The sequence below is a fragment of the Bos indicus x Bos taurus genome, chromosome 10 (assembly GCF_003369695.1).
Source record: "Bos indicus x Bos taurus breed Angus x Brahman F1 hybrid chromosome 10, Bos_hybrid_MaternalHap_v2.0, whole genome shotgun sequence".
NCBI lineage: Eukaryota > Metazoa > Chordata > Mammalia > Artiodactyla > Bovidae > Bos > Bos indicus x Bos taurus.
The window spans coordinates 42,035,326-42,057,611 of record NC_040085.1 but is presented as its reverse complement, the minus strand read 5'-3'; the positions used below and the strand labels follow the sequence as shown (position 1 = coordinate 42,057,611).

Genomic DNA, 22,286 nt, shown 5'->3' with positions numbered 1-22,286 from the left:
TTTTTTAACTATCTCAAAACTATTGTGACCTCAATCAACAAACATTAAATATCAATAAAGTTACATTTACAATTAATGCTAATGAAATATTATTGACATTATATATAATGCATAATTAAAAATTAGAGAAAATATATGAAAATATAAAACATAAACATACCCAACAAATAAGATAATAACAATTTATAACCAAGAATACATCAATATTATCAAAAGGATAATATAATCAATAATAATCACAAGCAGAGAAAGCACACTTGTTTATTATTTCAATAGTAAAATACACATTTTTTTTTAAAGATCCTTGGTTCCGTCATTCTTTGACCAATTACGAAAAGCCATGAACAACAAAGATGAATCCCTAAAGAATGGGGGTCTCAACCTCAGAATGGATGTCTCAACTTCAGAATGAATCTCAGAGAGAAGTGAAGTTTAACAGTTACTTGTTTCATATCTTCTTGTGTGAATTAACTAATATCTTTTAATATTTATACCTTAATTCCTTTAAAGTGAATATAAATGAAAATAACAATTTAGTATATTTATTTTCAGCCTTGAAATTTAAATATGTTAAAACATTTAGATCTGAGATGAAATATACAATACTACTCGCTTTCCATCTTCTACCATCTTGTATGCATTTTCATTAGTTATAAGCTTTGCATTTTACAAAACTAAAGCTTTTAAAGTATATTTTACCACCATAACACATTACAGAAACCTAGTTTTCAGCACTTCTGAAACCCACTACACTCTGAGATTCAGTCTCTATGGCAGATGAGTTTATAAAATATTCACTCTTCCTTCCCAAAAAGGCAACTGGAAGAATTTATAATATTTAGCAAAAGCATTCAATTTTTTCAAGTAAATTCGAAGGAAATAATACAAGATATGAAAAAGCAATGTGTATAATGATGTTTATTACATCAATATATTATCATAGTATCATTAATGTAAAATATATTAAACATATATATAGTATCATAGTGTCATTAATGTAAAATAATGGTAACAGCTCTAATGTCAAGAATTGGGAATAGTCAAATATATGTGGTAAAGTTAGCTCAATAGATAAAGCAAGAATTAAAAATGAAGCATTTCTAAGAACCAGGAAAAATATAATTAAGACAAAAAAGCAAGGAATGCCATTTTAAATATTATACAATCATTAACTATGGGAAGCAAGATGAATATTAAACAAAAACTGGCTATACATATATATATATTTCATATATGTCTCTGTGTAAGTATTTATATGAATGTGTGTGTGTGTGTGTGTAGATGGTAATTATCCTGGGAGAAGAGAGGATAAGTAGAAGAGTATATCCTATGAAAACACAGAATATAATTCAGTAACTTTCAAAGCTCACTCGTAAAGAATGCAGAACAATACTCAGGAGAAAAGAAAAGGGGGTAAATCCAGATTCCCAAATTATTCCAAATTATTTAGAATGTACCCATATTATAGCAAGCACTAAGGAGGATATAATTTTACCCTCTAGTGATCTTCAATGTTTACACATTTATGTTATACTTGGTCTGTTAAGGACAGAAGTCTCATTTCATTTGGATATCCAGCACAGTGTAGATAATCAAATACTTTGTTCCTAACTAACTGATTACAACAAGATAGTAAGGGATGAAACAGCCTAAACTTCTTAACTATCCACGCCTACCCTTGCTACCCATGGAAGAAAGTTACCAAGCTCTTTTGTTAATGTACAATCATTCTGCTTCTTCCAGTTCTCATATCTTAACGAAAACTACTGAATCACACACGATGACTATATTTAGCTAAAATAATAAAGTTTCTTGAAGTTTTGTGCTTACTGACATGCAGTTGGAAGAAACAGAAATCATGAGGAAAAGAACACTAAAGAGCTACACGATCAAAAAGTAAACAGTGAAGAAAAAGTTTTTCCCAGAAGTCTCATAAAATTGTATTAATAATATTTCCAGGAAAATTGAAAAAATATTACTTTTACCTAAGAAGAAAGAATAATTATTAGTGATGATTTAAGATAGAATCTTGAATTAGTTACTGTGCTTGATTCTCATAGAAACTGTATATGAGGCGCCATTTCTGCCAACCCTCAATTATCCAGGCGCAAGAAAAGTTTTTCAGCTACAATTTTAGGCAGGCTAGTCTTTGGATGTCATTCTTCTATTTTAAAGTGCTTGTTTCAAATAGGAAGCTTCCCTGGTGGTTCAGACGGTAAAGAATCCGCCTGCAATGCAGAAAACCTGGGTTCGATCCCTGGGTCAGGAAGATCCCCTGGAGAAGGAAATGGCAACCCAGTCCAGTATTCTTGCCTGGAGAATTCCATGGACAGAGGAGCCTGGTGGGCTACAGTTCATGGGGCTGCAAATTCTTCTATAAAGTGCTTGCTTCAAATATGAAGCATTCAATTTATTATTTTGATAACTATAGTTTAAAAATATATAATGCAACTGAACAGTTGTATGTTAACAGCTTCATTCTCTTTAAATGTAAAACACAATAAATCTAAATTCATAATTTGTTTCCAATTTTGGGAGGAAACATGAAAGTTGCTAGATAAGATACTGCTAAATCTAACATTTTTATCAATTATAGAAAAAAGAGAAATCAAAATATAACATGTTGAAAATTTATTCTGGGGTCGCTAATTTCAAAATCATAGTTTATATTTTTTTAAATTTCCATTAGGATTATGCATCCTCTTGAAGGATTTAAAAGCAAAAGAGATTGGTTTTTAAATATAAAGACATCCATCAATTCAAAAGCCACATAAGTAATCTGCTTAATTACATGTTCAATTTCTATTTTTACATCTAATAATTGTGAAATAAGCATAACCAATAAGGAGACTTAATTTTTAAAAAGTATAAATACGAAGGGCTAAGACTGTACATAACATAATTAGAAAATGATTGCAATTTATCTAGCAGGAGTATAGAGAAGTTAAAATAGAAAAAGAGGCAAGGGAATAAATTCTCAAAATTGATGTGCCAATACTTATTTGAGGTTGAGGGACTGATCCAGAGCAACTGACTGTTGTTTAGTCATTCAGTTGTGTCTGACTCTTTGTGACCCCACAAACTGTGGCCCGCCAAGTTCCTCTGTCCACAGGATTTTCCCAGACAAGAATACTGGAGTGGGTTGCCAATTCCTTCTCCAGGGGATCCTCCCAACCCAGGGACTGAACCTAAGTCTCCCACACTGGCAGGCAAATTCTTTACCACAGAGCCATCAAGGAAGCCCAGAGCACGTGATACTTCATTTCTTAAAATATATGCCCCAATCAACAGTTTCATAACTTGAGTAAATTTATGGTGATTTATGAAACACAGGTATGTAATTCTATCAGCAGGACTCATATACATAAAGAACACACAGATTGGACATAAGAATTCTTCTTTTTTTTTTTTCAACTTTACCAGAAACGCATATGAATACCATAAGAAAAGGAGAAATTCTCAGGATGACAGTAAAAGTTCAATAAAGTATCCCTCCAACTAAATATAAAACAAAGTTGATTTCCTGCATCTTTTCATCTTTTATATTGACCTCTTATTCCTGTACAATATTACTAGGAATATCACAGTTTTTATCTGTAGCCAAGCCACTACAATAAAAAGTTCAGAGAGAGGTAAGAAATGTAAAGATAATTTCATCAAAATGGACTCTCACTCTAAATAGATCAGGACAGTCAATTAATACCACAGTTTGTTTTGATTTTTAAGGATGAAATCAAGTAGTAGTATACAAAACATTTACTCCTGTATTTCCAGTTCTTGCTGTGTAGGCAGAAAAAAGAAAGAAAATAAAGTTAGAAGCATGCAGAAAGGTAAAATGTAATCACATACTATAAAAACCAAAGGCTAAGAACAATGAAGAGTCATTTTATTTTAAAGTCAAAGTAGAAAAATATTAAAAATTTTATTTTGGAGGAAAGCTAGTCATGAGAGAATAGCATTTTACATATGTGTATATTGTTTACGTTACAAAATTAAAACTAAAATATAAACCAAAAGAAATTCCAAAAAAGTTTCAAGGTTTTAACAAAAGATTATAATTGTACATAATCTTTTTTTCTCTCTTCCAGCTTCTGTTTACCTGAATAAATCTAGATTTACAATACAGGACAAATAAATTAATTTGGTTGAGAGAAAAGGAGAGAAAAGGAAGCAGCAAAATTCCAATAATTAGCTATAAGCAGAGGACCAAAGTTTAACAACATAAGGCGCTCAGTACAAACAGTAATAAAGCCTATGACTACTTTCAACATTATCCTTTCTGCACTAAAAAGCTTTGATCCTGGGCAGAAAAGAAAAAAATGATGAGTTACTCCTATTTGATATGCTATGCTAATAAAATAAAATAATCAAATTCTACCCTGCATACCATTGTTTCCTGTGTAATCTTTAAAGAAGTTCATGAATCAGGAACTTTAGGAACCAGCCATGAAGCTCTGACCGTAGAAATCTTTAAAATTCAATTTCACTCATGATCGTAAAGAACAGAATTTATACCTCAAATATGTCATAGCCCTCAGACTCCTGTCGGTCATAAGGCCGAATGATGCCATCTTCATGGATCAGGCGAGGGGAACGGAGCCTGGACACATCCTCTGTTGATTCTGCAACCCTGTGTAAGTACATATAAGAAAACACATGAGAATCTCTCAAAATAACATAAATGTATTATTGTATTGATTCAACCACTATCCTATGTAACACATGAACCATGAATACTGTGCTGAGTCTTGTCAGACTCTTGTGACCCAGGGACTATAGCCAGCCAGGCTCCTTTGCCATGGGATTTCCCAAGCAAGAATACTGGAGTGGGTTGCCATTTCCTTCTCTAGGGGATCTTCCAAATCCAGGGATCGAACCTGCGTCTCCTGCATTGCAGGCAGATTCTTTACCAACTGAGCTACCAGGGAAGCTCCACTATGTAACACAATATATCAGTATTTGATAAACAGTAATTTTAAATAACTTGCCAAAATAATGTGACTAATATTAAAACCAGGTCAGTTTGACTTCATGCTCCCCCACCTTTTCTTAATAATAAAGGCGGGGAGTAGGCCATCCACTCTTTTATTCCATGGTGTCTAGCACAGTGCCTGGCATATAGTAAGGACCAATAACCATTTGTCAAATAAAAGAGAAAATGAGCCATTAAAAAAAAAGTCTCTTCTTACACCTCTTTGGGGGAGCTCTAACCTTGTGGACCAGTAAGAGCTCTCCATCAGACTTTAAGGTTCTTAAGGGCAGGCAGAGTATTTAGCATACTTATGTACTCCTAGCAACAATCAGCACATAGACACGTGGCCTGTACATGGTGCACATATTTAATTACCTCTGAATCCCCTGGAAGGTGCTACTGGCCATGTCTATGATTCCACCAGTTGGACGAGCCACAGCACCCACAAGCCCTTTTCCAATCCCTTTGAAGAATCCAGCAGCTCCTTCCTTTTTGGCACCTTCATAAAACCAGACAATGAAAGTATAAAGATTTTAAAATCAGCAAATTTGAACTCAACGAACATCTAAGTCAAATACTGAATGGTTTTACCCAGGAAGCTCCTAGAATTTGACGTTCTAAAGAGGTTAAATTTAATCCTAACCTGTGATAAAAGAGTGGTTTTCAAAGTATATTAAAAATGCAAAATTATGAGGCCCCACTCCCAGCCAGTAATCTGCATTTTTACAAACCCCCAAGGTAATCCTAAGGCATACTCAAGTTTTACAACTAGTGATCTAGGAGTTTAGTTAGTAACTATGACTGGAGGATCTGAGAACTGACCAGAAAATATTATTCTTATTATTACTGCCAACCATCAGGAGATTTTTAAAGAAGTGTACTTTTTAAAAAATATAAGAACTTTATAAAAATATAATTCACATTCCATATAATTCACCCATTAAAGTATACAAATAAAACGTTTTTATAGTATATTCACAGCTCTGCAACTATCAGCATAATCAATTTTAGAAAATTTGCATTATTTCAAAAAGGAAGCCCATGCCTATTAGCAATTATTTCCTATTTTTCCCCAAACCCTCTTCCCAATTCTGTGTAGTTTACCTCCTTCCTCCCTACCCTGCAGATCTAGGCAATCACTGACCTAATTTTTATCTGTATGGATTTGCCTATTCTGGTCAAACAGAATCATACAATATGTGGCCTTTTGTGACTGGCTTTTCTTCACTTAGAATCACGTTTTCAAGGTTCATTCATCTTGTACTTGTATCAATACCTGACTTCTTTTTATAAATGGATGTTAACCCATTTGTATGGCTTATACCACATTTTGTTTATCCATGCATTAGTTGATGGACATTTGGATTGCTACTACATTCTGGTTATTATCAGTAATATTTTTATAAACATTTCTGTACAAGTTTTTGAGCAAACAGAGGCTTTCAATTCCCTTGGGTATATACCTAAGAGCGGAATTGCTGGGTCACATATATAAGCTCTATCTTTATATCCAGCTGTCCCAGTACCGTTTGTTGAAAAGACTATTCTTTTTCTATGGAATTATCTTGGCACCCCTGTCAAAACGCAATTGACCATAACAATAAACATGTATTTCTGAAATCTGAATTCTACTCCATTGATCTATATGTGTATCTGTATGCCAGAAACACCTGTCATAGCTACTTTAACTTTACAGTAAGTTTTAAAATTGAATCGTATAAGTCCTCCAACTTCATTCTTTTTTTCCCCAGATGTTTTTGGCTATTTAGAGTTCCCCTGAATTCCCATATAGATTTTAGAATCAGTTCATCAATCTTTGAAAAAAGAAACTATTGGGATTTTGATAGGGATTGTACTGAATAAAGAATGTGTTTTAACTAGGATTAAAAAAAAGTCAATTGCTATTGAGAGTCCAAGAGAATCTAGTCTAACAATAACATCTATTACTTTTACCATGTATCAACTCTTCAGACTTTGTACAGAAAGGAAACATTCTCTACCTACCTTCCACCGGCTTTGTTATTATTCCAGTCACTCCACCAACAACTCCCTGAGAGAGAAATTATAGATCAAGTCAAGCCTGAATGGAAGGTGCTTAATTTTAAACCGACCACTAGAGGTCTCTACAGACATATTATTACAGGAATAACTTTTTAAAAAAAAACAAGGACTTGACAGAGAATATGCACGTATAAGTGAGATCTCTGATTTTTAAAATATGACCTCATAGCACATATTAAATGAAGCACTTTACAGAAGCAGAACTTTTTAACAGTCAGAAGAGTAGAGAAGGTGAACATTTTTTACATCTGACTCTGACACCAATCACTAGCTGATTTGTGTGCATGCGTGCTAAGCCGCTTCAGTCATGTCCAACTCACTGTGACCCAGTGGACATTAGCCCACTAAGCTCCTCTGTCCATGGGATTCTCTAGTTGATGCAATCTCTTTAAGCCTCAGTTTCCATATCAGTAAAATGAATGACTTGAGAAAATTAGAGATCTAATTATAAATTCCAATGAAAAGGGAAAAGGAAAGTGAAGTCGCTCAGTCGTATCCGACTCTTTGCGACCCCATGGACTGTAGCCTATCAGGCTACTCCGTCCATGGGATTTTCCAGGCAAGAGTGCTGGAGTGGATTGCCATTTCCTTCTCCAGGGGATCTTCCCGACCCAGGAATTGAACCCGGGTCTCTCACATTGCAGGCAGACGCTTTACTGTCTGAGCCACCAGGGAAGTCCAAATTCCAATGAAGTTACTCCATAATTTAGTGCCAAGTGTGGAAAACCAAAAATGAAGGGACCTCTCATGGACAGCAAATAACCTGACAAATAAAGCGCTTTGAGGAGACAATACACGTTACAAATCACAGGCACAAACACAGCAGTTAACAGTCTACTGGATTAATTTCAAAATTTAAAAAGTAATATTTGTGCATTCTTTACATAGCTTTCAAGTAGTGTTAGTAACTAAAAACGGCTGTATATCACACAGAAAAAGAACTGACGGATGTATACTATACTGAAAAGATTAGATACCTCTAGGAAGAGGAGAGGGATAATCAAAGAGTACTTTATAGCCTTACCTAGGTTCCCATTACCCACTTAAAAAAATAACTTAGAAGTTCTTATAATTACTCATAAGGAAGATAGTCATGTATTACCTGTATAATTGAATGGTATAGTCCTGAAAAGTAATGAAAGGTAGTTCCTGCTTTATAACACGTAACCTGTGCACCTGCCTTCTATAGAAACAGTTGACTGATGATGACCTGAAGACGATGACTCTCTCCTTCCAGTTACCTCCACCATTCCTCTGCTCCACTTCCCCACCTTCCACACTAGTGCTAATCTGCCATCATTATAGTTTTCACTCCAGCCCAAGTACCAAAGTCTAGGAATGGGCTGGGGGGGAGGGTAGACTGATGCTGATAAAGGGAAAGGACAACAAAAAAGGAAACAGAAAGTGTGCAATTTATCACTACTGTTACTCTGACAGACTTTTACTTACAAGCAGTGTTCCACGTGCCACACAACCAGTACATATGCTAAAGTGTATCTGTAAGTTAGTATTTCTTGAAGATTCAGCAGGAGACTTACAAGCAGCAAGCCCTTTCCCCCTCTGGCCAGGCTGTCACCAAAATCTTTAGGCTGCCGACCCATCTCTTCTCTTCTTTTTTGCTGATATTCTTTGTCCATTGTAATTGCTGCCAAACCTTTTCCAACAGAGCCGGTGATTCGAGATACAACTCCTGCTGCACCACCTATCAAAAGGCCCAGAGAAGTAAATCACACTGTTTCTTTGAAGAGCATTATCGCAATAGAGAGCATGTGGCTGCTTGAAACTAACAGGTGCTTAAAATTCTGTCCCTTATACAAAAAGGCGGATATTGATTGTATTCAGTTTCCACTTAGCAAGAAGAGGAATAAAACTATTTCAAGTACACTGACTAACAAATCAACATATTAAATAAACAAATTAACATATTAAAAAAAAACCCTCAGATCAGTGTCAAATTATTTTCCATTTAAGAACAAATGAACACGTCTTTTAGAAGGATTATTGTACAGCAAAACCCTCTTTTCTTAAACATAGTCATTTATTTTTTATAAAGAATGAATTTAATAATAACTTATAATAATATAATTATATTTACACACATAGACACACAAATATGTAATACATACCTACTGTGTGTCCAAAGAGACTTTTTACTCCAATTACTAACCCCTCAGCAAATTCTTCAGGGCCTTGAACAGCACCCTGGTCGAAAATTTAAAAAAAGTTTGCTACTTAAAATTTAAATACGTTTAAGATTTTGAATCTAGTATTTCAGAATTTCCATGAAGATACAGAATCCCAAAGATACGTCAACATTGTGCTGACAGTTTTCACCTTCTAATCCCAAAACTGATAGAACACCTATTGTGTCTGAAGATACTTTTAACCCACATGATCTTAGCAAACCCTTTAAGAGGACAAAAATTGGAGAGGAATAAATCATTGGCTTCAACCAAAATTGGAAATTGGCCTTCCAGGACCAAGTGCCATCAGACTGTTAAAGCAAGCCACACTGACAGCAAGACTAAAGTCCACACAGTTTGGACTCTCCTGTTTTTCCATTTATTCTTTTTGCTTTGTCCTTCTGAAACCCTCACCACACTGAGATCCTGCATCCTTTAAATGGAGGAGAACAGGTTAGAGGAAAGCTTGACTATGAAACAAAGTCAGCTTTCAATGCCCATTAGTTCTTTACACAGTGGTGACACAGTTTTGAAATGTTCTCAGTCTACTTAGCACTCTTCCTAACAACTACATTAAATCCTAGAAAATGTAGGCATGCTTTATTACCCAGATACTAGAAGTGCTCAGTTAGTTCTAAAACAATCTTTTACTGTTATCTCTAGTAATTTTAAAAATATATAAAATTGATGTACTTGGTATTTGAACATTATTCAGTTCCAAGATACAATTAAAATATGAATTATCTGTCATAAAAAGTAGAACATCCGTTTTTCTATACTACACTTAAAATAAATAAAAGACCAATACCTGGAAGGGTTCATAGAAAAGAGCTTCAAAGCCTTCAGATAGACCTCTAATTAATCCAAACGGGTTTCCAAGTACATCTAAGCCGAATACAAGGACATACATCTGTTTCAAGAACTACAGGAAAATAAATAAATAAATGAAGTTCTTTGCAACCATTGTAAGAAAATACATCATGAACCAATGTGGAAAAAGTGGGATACTGACTAAATTAGGTTGTTAAAGGAAAACTCTGCAGTGACGTTTTACTATGTTCCAGGCATTATGCTTGTACTTTACATGGGACTTTCAAATGGGATAGAACTCAGGTTTGAGGCAAAGTCGGCCCTTTATCAGTTACATAACCTTGGACAAGTCGCGTAGTCTCTATAGGCCCTGCTCTTTTAATCTGTAAACTGGGAGGCATGGCTGAGTATGCATATTAAATGAATATATATTTCAATAATTGGTACTCATTTTTGTTACATTATTATCAGCATTGCTATGAACTAAATGGGTTGATAACCAAAACAAAAAGCCAAATGAAAAAATATCCTTATTTGGACATGTAAAAATCAAGTTTAAACACCTTAAGAGAAAAGACCTTTCAGCAGAGGAAGGCAAGAGGAATGTCCCCCATAGCAATGGTACTCGTGCGTGCGTGCTCAGTCGCTTGAGTCATGTCCGCTTCTTTGCAACCCCATGGACTGTAGCCTGCCAGGTTCCTCTGCCCGTGGAATTTTCCAGCCAAGAATACTGGAGTGAGTTGCCACGCCCTCCTCCAGGGAATCTTCCCAACTCGGGGATAGAGCCTGCGTCTCTGATATCTACGGCATTGGCAGGTGTGTTCCTTACCCCTAGTGCCACCTGGGAAGCCAATGGTACTCTAGTGCCCCTAAACAGCTACTGTGTCTCTGTGCACAGACTTCAAACCTGGAGTGACAGGCATCAGTAAGAGGAGCTGGGTTTCCCGGCAATTCTACTACACTATGCTTAGAAACTATAGTCACTGAGGGAATAAAATGTAATGACCCTTAAATCACTATTCTTCCCCAAAGTGGTAAATGTATAATTGCAAAGGGAAAACACACTAAAGGAAACTTTTAAAAAGGTTTACATAGTTGGTGAGGGGCAAAGGCAGGTAGGTGGAATTAAAGAAATAGAAGTTAATCATTCCAGAAAACTACTAAGTAATGAGATTGTGAATTGCAGTAAGTTAGGTAAATGTCACCCACTACAGTCATAAATGCTTTGCTTTGATATTTTATGAAGTATCTTCCGTATGAGCTACTGTTAATATGACAGGAAGTTACCTGTTCACTGTAATGTCTAACAACACTCCACATGAGCTGATCTCTGTTGTAAAACTGATACCGAATTTCGTAATAAGCAAGTCTGGGAGGAGAAAGAGTCAAAAGTACTAAGATTATTTTTTGGGAAAAAAAAAAAGACTTAAAATTTCAGTGATAAATTAATCATTTCTAAATCACAACTAGGTTTGTACATATAGTTTGAGATGTTAAATATTAGGATGCCAAAACTATGATAAAAATAGTACATTGTCATGCAAATCTTTCATAAACACATAAAGAGTAAAAAGTTGACCATAATCCCACTACACAGTGAATTTTTTCTTAAACTTTTTCTTTTCCTCATTTTCCACTTCAGATTCTTTCTTTTCTTTTCTATGCAACTGAAAAATATTAAAACACTCTGTATGCATTTTTATACTCAACATTTTAGATAAATATACTTTTAGGTTTTCAAATTTTGATGTAACCATTTTTAATAACATAGCATTCCATCATGTGGATGGGTCAAACAATTCTTTCATGATCAGATATTTATAAATTTTGACATAATAATCAGAGTTGCCATGTGTATTCTGAATATAACTTTGGCTGCATTTCAAGATTATTTTCTGACCGAATTCCTACCCAAAATAATTACTGAGTGAAAGACTACAAAAACGTTTAAGACTCTTGAGATATATCCCTCTCCACTCGTACATATGATAAAAACAAAGTCCATTTCTTAGATGCACTTCTCTCTAGTACTAGGATTTCTCATATTTTGAAAATCTTTGATAATTTGCTTTAATTTGCATATATTCTTTGATAAATAATAAAGCTAAACATTTCTAATATCTATTAGCCACTGTATCTTCCCTTTTATGAATTAGTTAACATTGTTCTCTAGTACCTACAGCATTCGAATTTTTAGGTTAAAAATTAAATTATTAATCTTTTGCTATACTTGTCATATCATCCCAGTTCTTTGTTTTTTAATTATTTTCATTGATTTTGTTTTAAGAGTCTAATTTTTATGTAGTCAAATTAATTTTTATTTTTCCACCAGGATTTTTGCCATTGCTTTTAAACATAGGACGGTTTCCTTTTATTTAGAGATTTGATAGCAATTAACTTGTTTTTCCTTAGTCTTTCTCTTTTCATTTGAATTTAATATTTAAGCCTTTGAGTCCTATAAAATTTGATAGTGTACAAGGTAAAAATAGTATTAATGAATTTTTTCTCTAATACCACTGTTGAACATTCAATTCAATAAATATTCATTGAATTTATATGTATCTGGCACACACAAATATTCTTATATTAAAGGTAGCAAGGAGCTATTATCTATACTTTGCCACAAATTATACTGAAATCTAATCCTACTGCTATATATTTCTAAATATAATTTCACTTAAAACATGGTCCATTTATAACATACTACTAAAATAATTCAATGTTTATACTATATTCAGGTATTATCTAGATGCTGATAACTGAAAAAAATGTTAGACTCTTTACCTTGTCATTATAAGTAAAATAAATATACCTAAAGTCCAAACTATTAACAGTGTAAGTAGTAAGAATTACCACTTTTCTAAGGTAACTTCTAGCACAAATGAAAAGAATGAATATCCAGAAACAGCATCCTGGTATAAAACCTCCTAACACACTTCATCACAACTCTTACTTGAATATAAGGTCATCCACATCAGTCAGAGTAGCACCAATGCTTTTCAACAGCAGGTTGACAGAATGAATTGGAATCAATTCCTGTTTCTCTTGGTTTGATTCCTCACCACCAGAACCCAAAGACAAACTCAAGTGCAACTAAAAGGAAAATAATGTTCAATAAATGAAAACTAAAAACAAAAATATTTACATACATGGACACCAAATTGTCCAGACACAAACAAATGTATCTTTCAATTAGAATCCTAAAGAAAACTATTATGTTACTCTATATATTACACAGAACAGCTCTGATCCTCATATTTACTTTCTAATAAAATACAAATCAATTTTTCCAATATAGTTCCAAAATGGAACTATAATTTTATTCAAACTTTATATATAACATTGTGTTTATATGGAGAAAACCAAAAAAAAAAAACAACACTTTGCAAAAGCAGCATAATCATTTTAAGAGGAAAAACGTCAACTGGCCTACCAGCAGTTTAACTCAAAATAATGGATAATCATTTCTACAAGATAAATAACTTTTAGTAACAATTAATAAGAATAACTGCAGTATAATTATATGATAACACCATAACAACAGCATGACAATTATGGCAACACTTTAGCAAGTTCCAAATAAATGGTTAAAAGAATAATAAGGTTTTCAGCTTCCACAACCCCTTCAACTCGGACTTAACCATGAGATTTTCACATTCCCATTTAGCTTCTTCTACTTTGTGCTGCATCAACATTAGTGTGACAGTGCCAGAAGATACAGGCAGAAGGTAATTCAATGCGTTAAGTAAAGCAGATAACTCTGCCTTCTCATTCTGCCAATTCTCTAGGCATTCTCCCTCATCAACAGAGAGCTCAATAGAGGGAACTTGTGGAAAAGCTAGGAAAGCCTGGTTGTTGAATTTCTTCTCACATGTGGACTTTTGTCCATCTGCAGACTTAGAGAGGGCTGGGATTCATGAAAGGCAATCTTAGGTGAAAAGAGATCCAGCCTTTTCCTACAGAGTAAGAAAATGACCATGATAGTCATAATTTTAGTTATTCAACTTTATGGGACAATTCCCAGTGCACCTAAAAATGTTGTTACACAGTCGCTCAGTCAAGTCCGACTCTTTGTGACTGAATGGACTGTAACCTGCCTCAGTCCATGGGATTCCCCAAGCAAGAATACTGGAGTGGATTGCCATTTGCTTCTCCAGGGGACCTTCCCAACACAGGGATTGAATCCGTGTCTCCTGCTTGGCAGGAGGATTTTTAACTGAGTCACAATATGTATAGGTAAATTATAAACCTGTAATACCCCATGGAGATTATAAACCCCATGAAGTCATTTTATATCTTCAACAGCAACTTCAATAGCAGGTCTTCAGTTAACAATTTGTTGAAGGTATTGTCCAATCTCATAAAGAACTGATTTTCATTTAATAATGAAAAAGAAATTGTGTACAACTCACCACATAAAACAATATCAATTCTGAACCTAACACTATCAATGTTTGATATCACCAAACTAATATATCAATTTATAACAATAACTTCATTTTATACTTCCATTCACTTAGCTGAATGGATTGGTGAATGCAACTGACAATAATGTGCTGTTAACAGTTTTTGAGAATGTAAAGGATCATCGATATTTTTAAAGAGTTACTTAATTGTAAATCTGGCCCATTACACAAGTTTAGAGCTTTATGGTTGATAGCATTTGTGGATTCTCTAAGCAGTCACCTTTCCCCAGAAAAGCTAAAAGGAATAACAAAAGGAGACAAGGAAATGGGTTCATAAAGGACAAAATCAGGCAAGTGAAAGGTATCCAATTTTCCACTCCCCTAGTTACAATCGAATTTTGGAAGGGTGGAAAATACCACATCAACAGTGTAACAGCAACTTCAGCGTTTTCACAGGCTGGTTAGGACACCCATTATAGCTTTCTATTCAGACAGGGAGGAGTTACAAAGCACAACCACAACATTAAATGTTGGTGAGCACTTCTTTGCTTAATTAAGAAATGCTTTTGTCAGCTTCTTCCTTGAAGAAAGGGGTTATTAATTCAAGACTAGAGATCATGCTCTGGTGGTTTCTCTATGGGAACTGTGGCTTTACATATGTTACAGAGAACTGTCTTAATTATTTCAATTAATCAAACAAAACTCCCCTCCAAATATTAGATACAACAAATTAAAACCCACATTTGTATACAGATCCTTTAAAAGTTCTACAAGACTTCTGTCAAATTTTCAAAGTAATAATTACAACAAACCTTTATAGGAGAAATATGGAAATCTTCAAAGAAACTAAGCATGGATGTATCAGTCACTGAGGTCCCCACTAGTTCTGTGTTTATAGCATCTAAGTCTTCCCGGATCAACTCTGTCTGAAAAAGAATTAACCAAGATTTTCTATCTTAATATTTTTCTACAACAATTATTGAAAAGAATGGTTGATCTTTCATAATATTCCCCAAAAATAAAAATTACCCATTTTCTTTCAGCTTCAGGGTCAGCTGTTGGGGTAAACAGCGCAGTGATAGCTCCTAGAAATCCCTGATCAACTTTCAAGGCCATTTCCTGAATGAGAACCATAAAATACCTAAGGAAAAAAACATTTTTTTAATAGAAAAAGCTTTTTTAAGGATGAAAAAGGCATTTCATCAAAGCTTGTAATTTTCCATGTTAAAACTTTGATTTTGGCCAAAAACCACAGCAAGATCTTTTTCCGTGATCTCTAAAACAAGCGTTATGTTAGCAAGATCGAAGTTTATTTAGACTGAGATCTTTTTTTTTTAATTAAAGTAAAAGTTTCACTAGGGGTAATACTGCTATATTAACACTTAGCATTTAAAGTTCCAAATGCTCTATTTACCATGTTATGGAAGATATAAGAACAATGATGATGTAGCATATATTATCTAATTTTTAAAGTCCGCAGGAATTAAAGAACACACCTCAGAAACACATCATTTATATTTCACTATTTTATATTCTAATGGAAGTTACAAAGGGGAGAAGTGGTTGAAGGAATTTCACACTTTAAAATATATAGAGGCTATTATTAAAATAAATTTCAACATATAAAATCACTTGACCATAAAGTAGATTGATACGTTCAGGTGGAAATAATTTTCATACAAAAGTCACTTCCAAAACATAATGTATTTTCAAAGCAGATTCTCATTTTAAGTTCCTTTAGATGATCAAGGGTATCTTTACTTACTTGAACTGTAAGACTTTACTGTACTCATTAAATCTTGTGATGACACTCACATCAATGAAAGGTTTGGGCTCTAAAAGGAAGAAAGAAAACAGGAAAAAGGCAATCAAGCTTTCTAGTAGGTCAAAATGATATCTATTCAACTTTTATATATAGGGTATATCTCAACTTAATTTTTTCTTACCTGAATCCAAAGCAATAGATTTTGGAGGGGCCACAGGATGAAATACAACAGGGAACACTGTACCTGGTAACTGACTATCAACCTAAAGAAAAGAAAACTGATTCAGCCGTACTTAATTTAAACTTTTGTTTCAGAGATGTATTACAGAAGATGCCACTAATTACATCATAAATAATATCTATATTTTTTTTTGTATGTGCTGCTATTAAAAGTTTCACTTTAAATCTAAATTTCTTATATATCTCACCAAGGGCAAGTTTCCACATACAGGAATACATAAACACTCTCATAATTGCACTAGAACTGTGGAGCATGAACACCACTCATGGAAATATTTGTATCAATGGATCATGTGAGATTTCAACTATATATAATTTAAATAAAAATGTAAGTGAAGACTGCGTATGAAATTACAGGTTAGGTATTAAGAAAAAGAGAACAAAAATGTCCTAAAAAGTAGTAATCCGTAGTTAAAAACAAGAGATGGAGGCAGGCAGGCAGGGAGAAAGCAAATGAACCGTTTGATAAAAACAGCCTCCAATAAAGCCCTAATCATTCCCATATAGAAGAATAAAAGAAAATCTTAATTTGGGATTTGATGACAAATTTAAAGCAATATTAAAAATAACAATTTGTGTAAGAAAACATATGACAAAATTAAAAGTCTCAGCGGTCATTTAGCCTTGGATAATTAGTATGGTGAATCACAGGATATGTGAAAGAAGGAGAATAACATAAACAAAAAGAAAGATATCAATTCTGATGTATGATTTTTGTTGTTGTTCAGTTGCTAAGTTACGTCCAACTCTTTTCGATGCCATAGACTGTAGCACACCAGACTTCCCTGTCCTTCACCATCTCCCAGAGCTTGCTCAAACTCATGTCCATCAAGGCAGTGATGCCATCCAACCATCTCGTTCTCTGTCACCCCCTTCTCCTCCTGTCTTCAATCTTTCCCAGTATCACGGTCTTTTCCAATGAGTCAGCTCTTTGCATCAGGTGGCCAAAGTCCTGGATCTTCAGCTTCACCATCAGTCCTTCCAATGAATATTCAGGGTTGATTTCCTTTAGGATTGACTGGTTTGATCTCCTTGCAGTCTCTCAAGAGTCTTCTCCAACACCACAGTTCAGTACCATCAGTTCTTTAGCGCTCTGCTTCCTTTATAGTCCAACTGTCACATCCATACATGATTACTGGAAAAACCATAGCTTTGACTATATGGACCTTTGTCAGTAAAGTAATGTCTCTGCTTTTTAATATGCTGTCTCAGTTTGTCATAGATTTTCTTCCAAGGAGCAAGCATCTTTTAATTTCAGGGCTGTTGTCACCATCTACAGTGATTTTGGAGCCCAAGAAAATAAAGGCTGTTACTGTTTCCATTGTTTCCCCATCTATTTGCCATGAAGTGATGGGACCAGATGCCATGATGTCAGTTTTCTGAATGCTGACTTTTAAGCCAGCTTTTATACTCTCCTCTTTCACCATTGTCAAGAGGCTCCTTAGTTTCTCTTTGCTTTCTGCCATAAGAGTTGTGCCATCTGCATATCTGAGGTTATTGACATTTCTCCTGGCAATCTGGATTCCAGCTTGTGCTTCATCCAGCTCGGCACTTCACATGACGTACTCTGCATATAACTTAAATAAGCAGGGTGACAATATATAGCCTTGACATACTCCTTTCCCAATTTGGAACCAGTCCATTGTACCATGTCTGGGTCAAACTGTTGCTTCTTGACCTGCATACAGATTTCTCAGGAGGCAGGTCAGATGGTCTGGTATTCCCATCTCTTTCAGAATTTTCCACATTTTGTTGTTATCCACACAGTCAAAGGCTTTGGCATAGTCAATAAAGCAGAAGTAGATGTTTTTCTAGAATTCTCTTGCTTTTTCCATGATCGAACGGATGTTGGCAATTTAATCTCTGGTTCCTCTGCCTTTTCTAAATCCAGCTTGAACATCTGGGAGTTCTGGGTTCATGTACTGTTGAAGCCTGGCTTGGAGAATTTTGAGCATTATTCTGCTAGCATGTGAAATTAGTGCAGTAGTTTGAGCATTCTTTGGCATTTCCCTTCTTTGGGATTGGAATGAAAACTGACCTTTTCCAGTCCTGTGGCCACTGCTGAGTTTTCTAAATTTGCTGGCATACTGAGTGGAGCACTTTCACAGCATCATCTTTCAGGACTTGAAAGAGCTCAACTGGAATTCCATCACCTCCACTAGTTTTGTTCGTAGTGATGCTCCCTAAGATCCAGGTGACTTTGGAATCCAGGATGTCTGGCTCTAGGTGAGTGATCACACCATCATGGTTATCTGGGTCATGGAGATCTTTTTTGTATAGTTCTGTGTATTCTTGTATTCCACCTTTTCTTAATATCTTCTGCTTCTGTTGGGTCCATACCATTTCTGTCCTTTACTGTGCCCATCTTTGCATGAAATGTTCCCTTCAGTTCAGTTCAGTTCAGTAGCTCAGTCCTGTCCAACTCTTTGCGACTCCATGGACTGCAGCAAGCCAAGCCTCCCTGTCCATCAGCAACTCCCAGCACTTACTCAAACTCATGTCCATTGAGTCAGTGATGCCATCCAACCATCTCATCCTCTGTCATCCCCTTCTCTTCCCACCTCCAATCTTTCTCAGCATCAGGGTCTTTTCAAATTAGTCAGTTCTTCACATCAGGTGGACAAAGTATTGGAGTTTCAGCTTCAGCATCAGTCCTTCCAATGACTATTCAGTACTGATCTCCTTTAGGATTAACTGGTTGTCTCTCCTTGCAGTCCAAGGGACTCTCAAGAGTCTTCTCCAACACCACAGTTCAAAGGCATCCATTCTTCGGTGCTCAGCTTTCTTTATAGTCCAACTCTCACATCCATACATGACTACTGGAAAAACCATAGCTTTGACTAGATGGATCTTTGTTCCCTTGATATCTCTAATTTTCTTGAAGAGATCTCTAGTCTTTCCCATTCTGTTGTTTTCCTCTGTATTTTTCCATTGTTCATTTAGGAAAGCTTTCTTATCTCTCCTTGCTATTCTTTGGAATTCTACATTCAGCTGGGTATATCTTTCCTTTTCTCCTTTGCCTTTTGCTTCACTTCTCAGCTATTTGTAAGGGCTCCTCAGACAACCATTTGGCCTTTTTGCATTTCTTTTTCTTGGGTATGGTTTTGATCACCGCCTCCTATACAATATTATGAACCTCCATCCATCATTCTTCAGGCACTCTGTCTATCAGATCTAATCCCTTGACAGAACCTTGTGAAAAAATAAAATTCAGACCCAAGATTCCAAAACTGATTGAATAGGATGACAATGTTACCTGAAGCCAATACAATCTGGCCCTTAAACTTCTTTGGTGAGGGGATTGCTTATATTCAACTTGAATTCCTGATAAAAAATGTCGCCTTATAAAGCACCGAGAAGGGAGGCGCATTTCCATTGGGTCCTTGCCAAAATTCACCTGGAAAAAAAGCAGATGTGCTTGTGATGAACTGGTATTAGCAGTGTAGACCATTTTAAATATCCACTTACTCACAAACTGAAAAAGAAAAATATTCATTTCTACATCTAATCAAAAGATCTACCTTAAGATGATCTAGAGCTGAGATGTTTGAAGCAGAATCATCACATAACTAAGGTTATGTGGAAAATATATTTTCAGTGATATGAACTGTACTTAAAGAACATAAACCATGTTTTTCATTTTTTTAAAAACCTCAAAGAGTGAGTGTGTGATAGTCACTCAGTTGAATACAACTCTCTGCGACCCCATGGACTGTAGCCTGCCAGGCTCCTCTGTCCATGGAATTCTCCAGGAAGGAATACTGGAGTGGGTTACCATTTCCTTCTCCAAAAAACGTCAACAGTAATGAATAATTCCAGATAACACTTATGCTTTGTTTTAACAAAGTTAAACAGTGAATAGTCAATAGCTTAGTTATGTCTGACACTAACTGAATAGTGTTCTTTCATTTTAGCATGACCAACATTTATAAGGATGAGGGTGGGGGTGGGAAGCAGGTATGGTGATAATGCAAATGCAACCACCAGAGACAAAGAGTAACACACACTGCATGACTGCAACTTCAGTCAAGCTTCTGGGCTCTTCCTGAAGCAAAAGTGACTTTCAATTTTAATAATGTAGGGCCCTGTGTAGAGCATATGTTTATTTGTGGACATCTACTCATGTCCTAAAATAATTTACATTTAATGAATTTAATTGGGCAAGTTTTTTTATAGGGTTTTCATCACTGAGATACACATTTCTGCACAGCCTATAGCAATATATTGATATCATTCAGAACAGAAGTTTCAATAAGTAACGTTGATTTCTCCATAATTTTCCTAAAAACAAGTTACATGAAACTATCTGCTTTGCAAATAGAGGAAATTATAAAAATGCAGATAAGAAACATATTTAAATAATGTTTTACAGTATATGATGAACAGTATATTTTAATTTAAAATGTGCTAATAAATTTTTAGTCATACTAATGCTACTAACAAATTAGCTTCTGCATACATATATTTACTTGGATAGCAAAATTTTATTTACTACCACCACTGGCAACATAATACATAAATAAGAAAAAACACAAATTTGGTATACCTCAAAATTATCATCTAGTTTAATCCAGCCAAGGTCTCTTGATTCTAGATATTTCTTATAGGACTTTTCCAATAAAATTATTTGCTTTCGACTAAATGGCTTCCACTTCTGTTTTCGTTTCATCTCCCAAACAACACCAGAACTAAAATAATTCACAAAGAAAATTAATTAAATTAAATGCATAATTTAGGTTGTGGAATTTTCACTCAACTCCAAATTGTCGCAACTGTCAACTCCTATGAAAATCACATTTATGCAAGAGATTTTAAACACCAAAATATATCTACGTTTTATATAAAAGTACATAAGGAAAAGAGGCAGGAGATACGTTTTTGTATCACACACTGACATCAATGAACTATGGAACTGGCAAAATTTTTTCATATGGGGATATTTTAGGCAAAAACCCATCAAGATGGAAGACCTAAATATCAAACATAAAACTATAACATTCCTAGATATAACATAGGAGAAAATCTAAGTGACCTTGGGTTTGGCAGTGACTTTTACAATACATCACTAAAAGCACAATCCATGAAAGAAAAATAGATGTGGGACTTTCTTGAAATTGAAAATTTCTGCTCTGTGAAAGACATTGTTAAAAGAATGGAAAGGCTGGGAGAAAATATTTGTAAAACATACATCTGATAAAAGACTGATATGGTAAGTCCCCTACATACAAACCTTTAAGTTTCAAACTTGCAAAGAACAGAACAGGTGTCCACATGTCCAGTCCCATAAGTTAGTTTACATGTCCGGTGTACACTGTCACATGTGTGCATACAAGCGGCTGTGCTTTTCAGTACTTTACTGTGTAGTACTGCATAGAGTACAGTATCTCTATGTCAAGCCCAGGATGCCCAGAAGCAAACATAAAAGCAGTGGTGATGCAGCTGGTGCCCAAGAAATGCCAGACGCCGCACTGTACTACTGTACTTCTCAAGGTACTATACTGTAAGATTAAAGATATTTTATTTTTTGTTTTTGTTTTTTTATGTATTATTTGTGTGAAGTATTATAAACCTAGGGGTCGCATAGAGTCGGACACGACTGAGCGACTTCACTTTCACTGTTCACCTTCATGCATTGGAGAAGGAAATGGCAACCCACTCCCGTGTTCTTGCCTGGAGAATCCCAGGGACGGGGGAGCCTGGTGGGCTGCCGTCTATGTGGTCGCACAGAGTCGGACATGACTGAAGCGACTTAGCAGCAGTACAGTACTATATAGCTAACTGTGTTAGTTGGGTACCTAAGCTAACTTTGTTGGACTTAAGAACAAATTGGATTTATGAACATGCTCTTG

At 35.1% G+C, this 22,286-nt stretch overlaps 1 protein-coding gene across 4 annotated transcripts in view; it reads right to left on the bottom strand.

Annotated features, from left to right (window-relative positions):
• The window catches only part of VPS13C (vacuolar protein sorting 13 homolog C), a 181,570-nt gene that overhangs the window by 8,034 nt on the left and 151,250 nt on the right, over window positions 1-22,286 (bottom strand). For 2 of the 4 annotated variants that reach the window (XM_027553848.1, XM_027553849.1), the window contains 15 exons: window positions 20,984-21,125; window positions 19,694-19,834; window positions 16,379-16,460; window positions 16,198-16,267; window positions 15,462-15,573; window positions 15,245-15,358; window positions 12,980-13,119; window positions 11,314-11,395; window positions 10,025-10,138; window positions 9,160-9,235; window positions 8,572-8,735; window positions 6,977-7,022; window positions 5,348-5,471; window positions 4,516-4,630; window positions 242-3,780 (listed from right to left, as the gene is read on the bottom strand). In XM_027553848.1, the coding sequence (XP_027409649.1) occupies window positions 3,757-3,780; window positions 4,516-4,630; window positions 5,348-5,471; window positions 6,977-7,022; window positions 8,572-8,735; window positions 9,160-9,235; window positions 10,025-10,138; window positions 11,314-11,395; window positions 12,980-13,119; window positions 15,245-15,358; window positions 15,462-15,573; window positions 16,198-16,267; window positions 16,379-16,460; window positions 19,694-19,834; window positions 20,984-21,125 (1,546 nt within the window). In that variant the 3' untranslated portion in view covers window positions 242-3,756. Of the gene's footprint in view, window positions 1-241; window positions 3,781-4,515; window positions 4,631-5,347; window positions 5,472-6,976; window positions 7,023-8,571; window positions 8,736-9,159; window positions 9,236-10,024; window positions 10,139-11,313; window positions 11,396-12,979; window positions 13,120-15,244; window positions 15,359-15,461; window positions 15,574-16,197; window positions 16,268-16,378; window positions 16,461-19,693; window positions 19,835-20,983; window positions 21,126-22,286 lie in introns of those variants that run through there. The other 2 variants (XM_027553846.1, XM_027553847.1) reach the window with 1 other exon arrangement.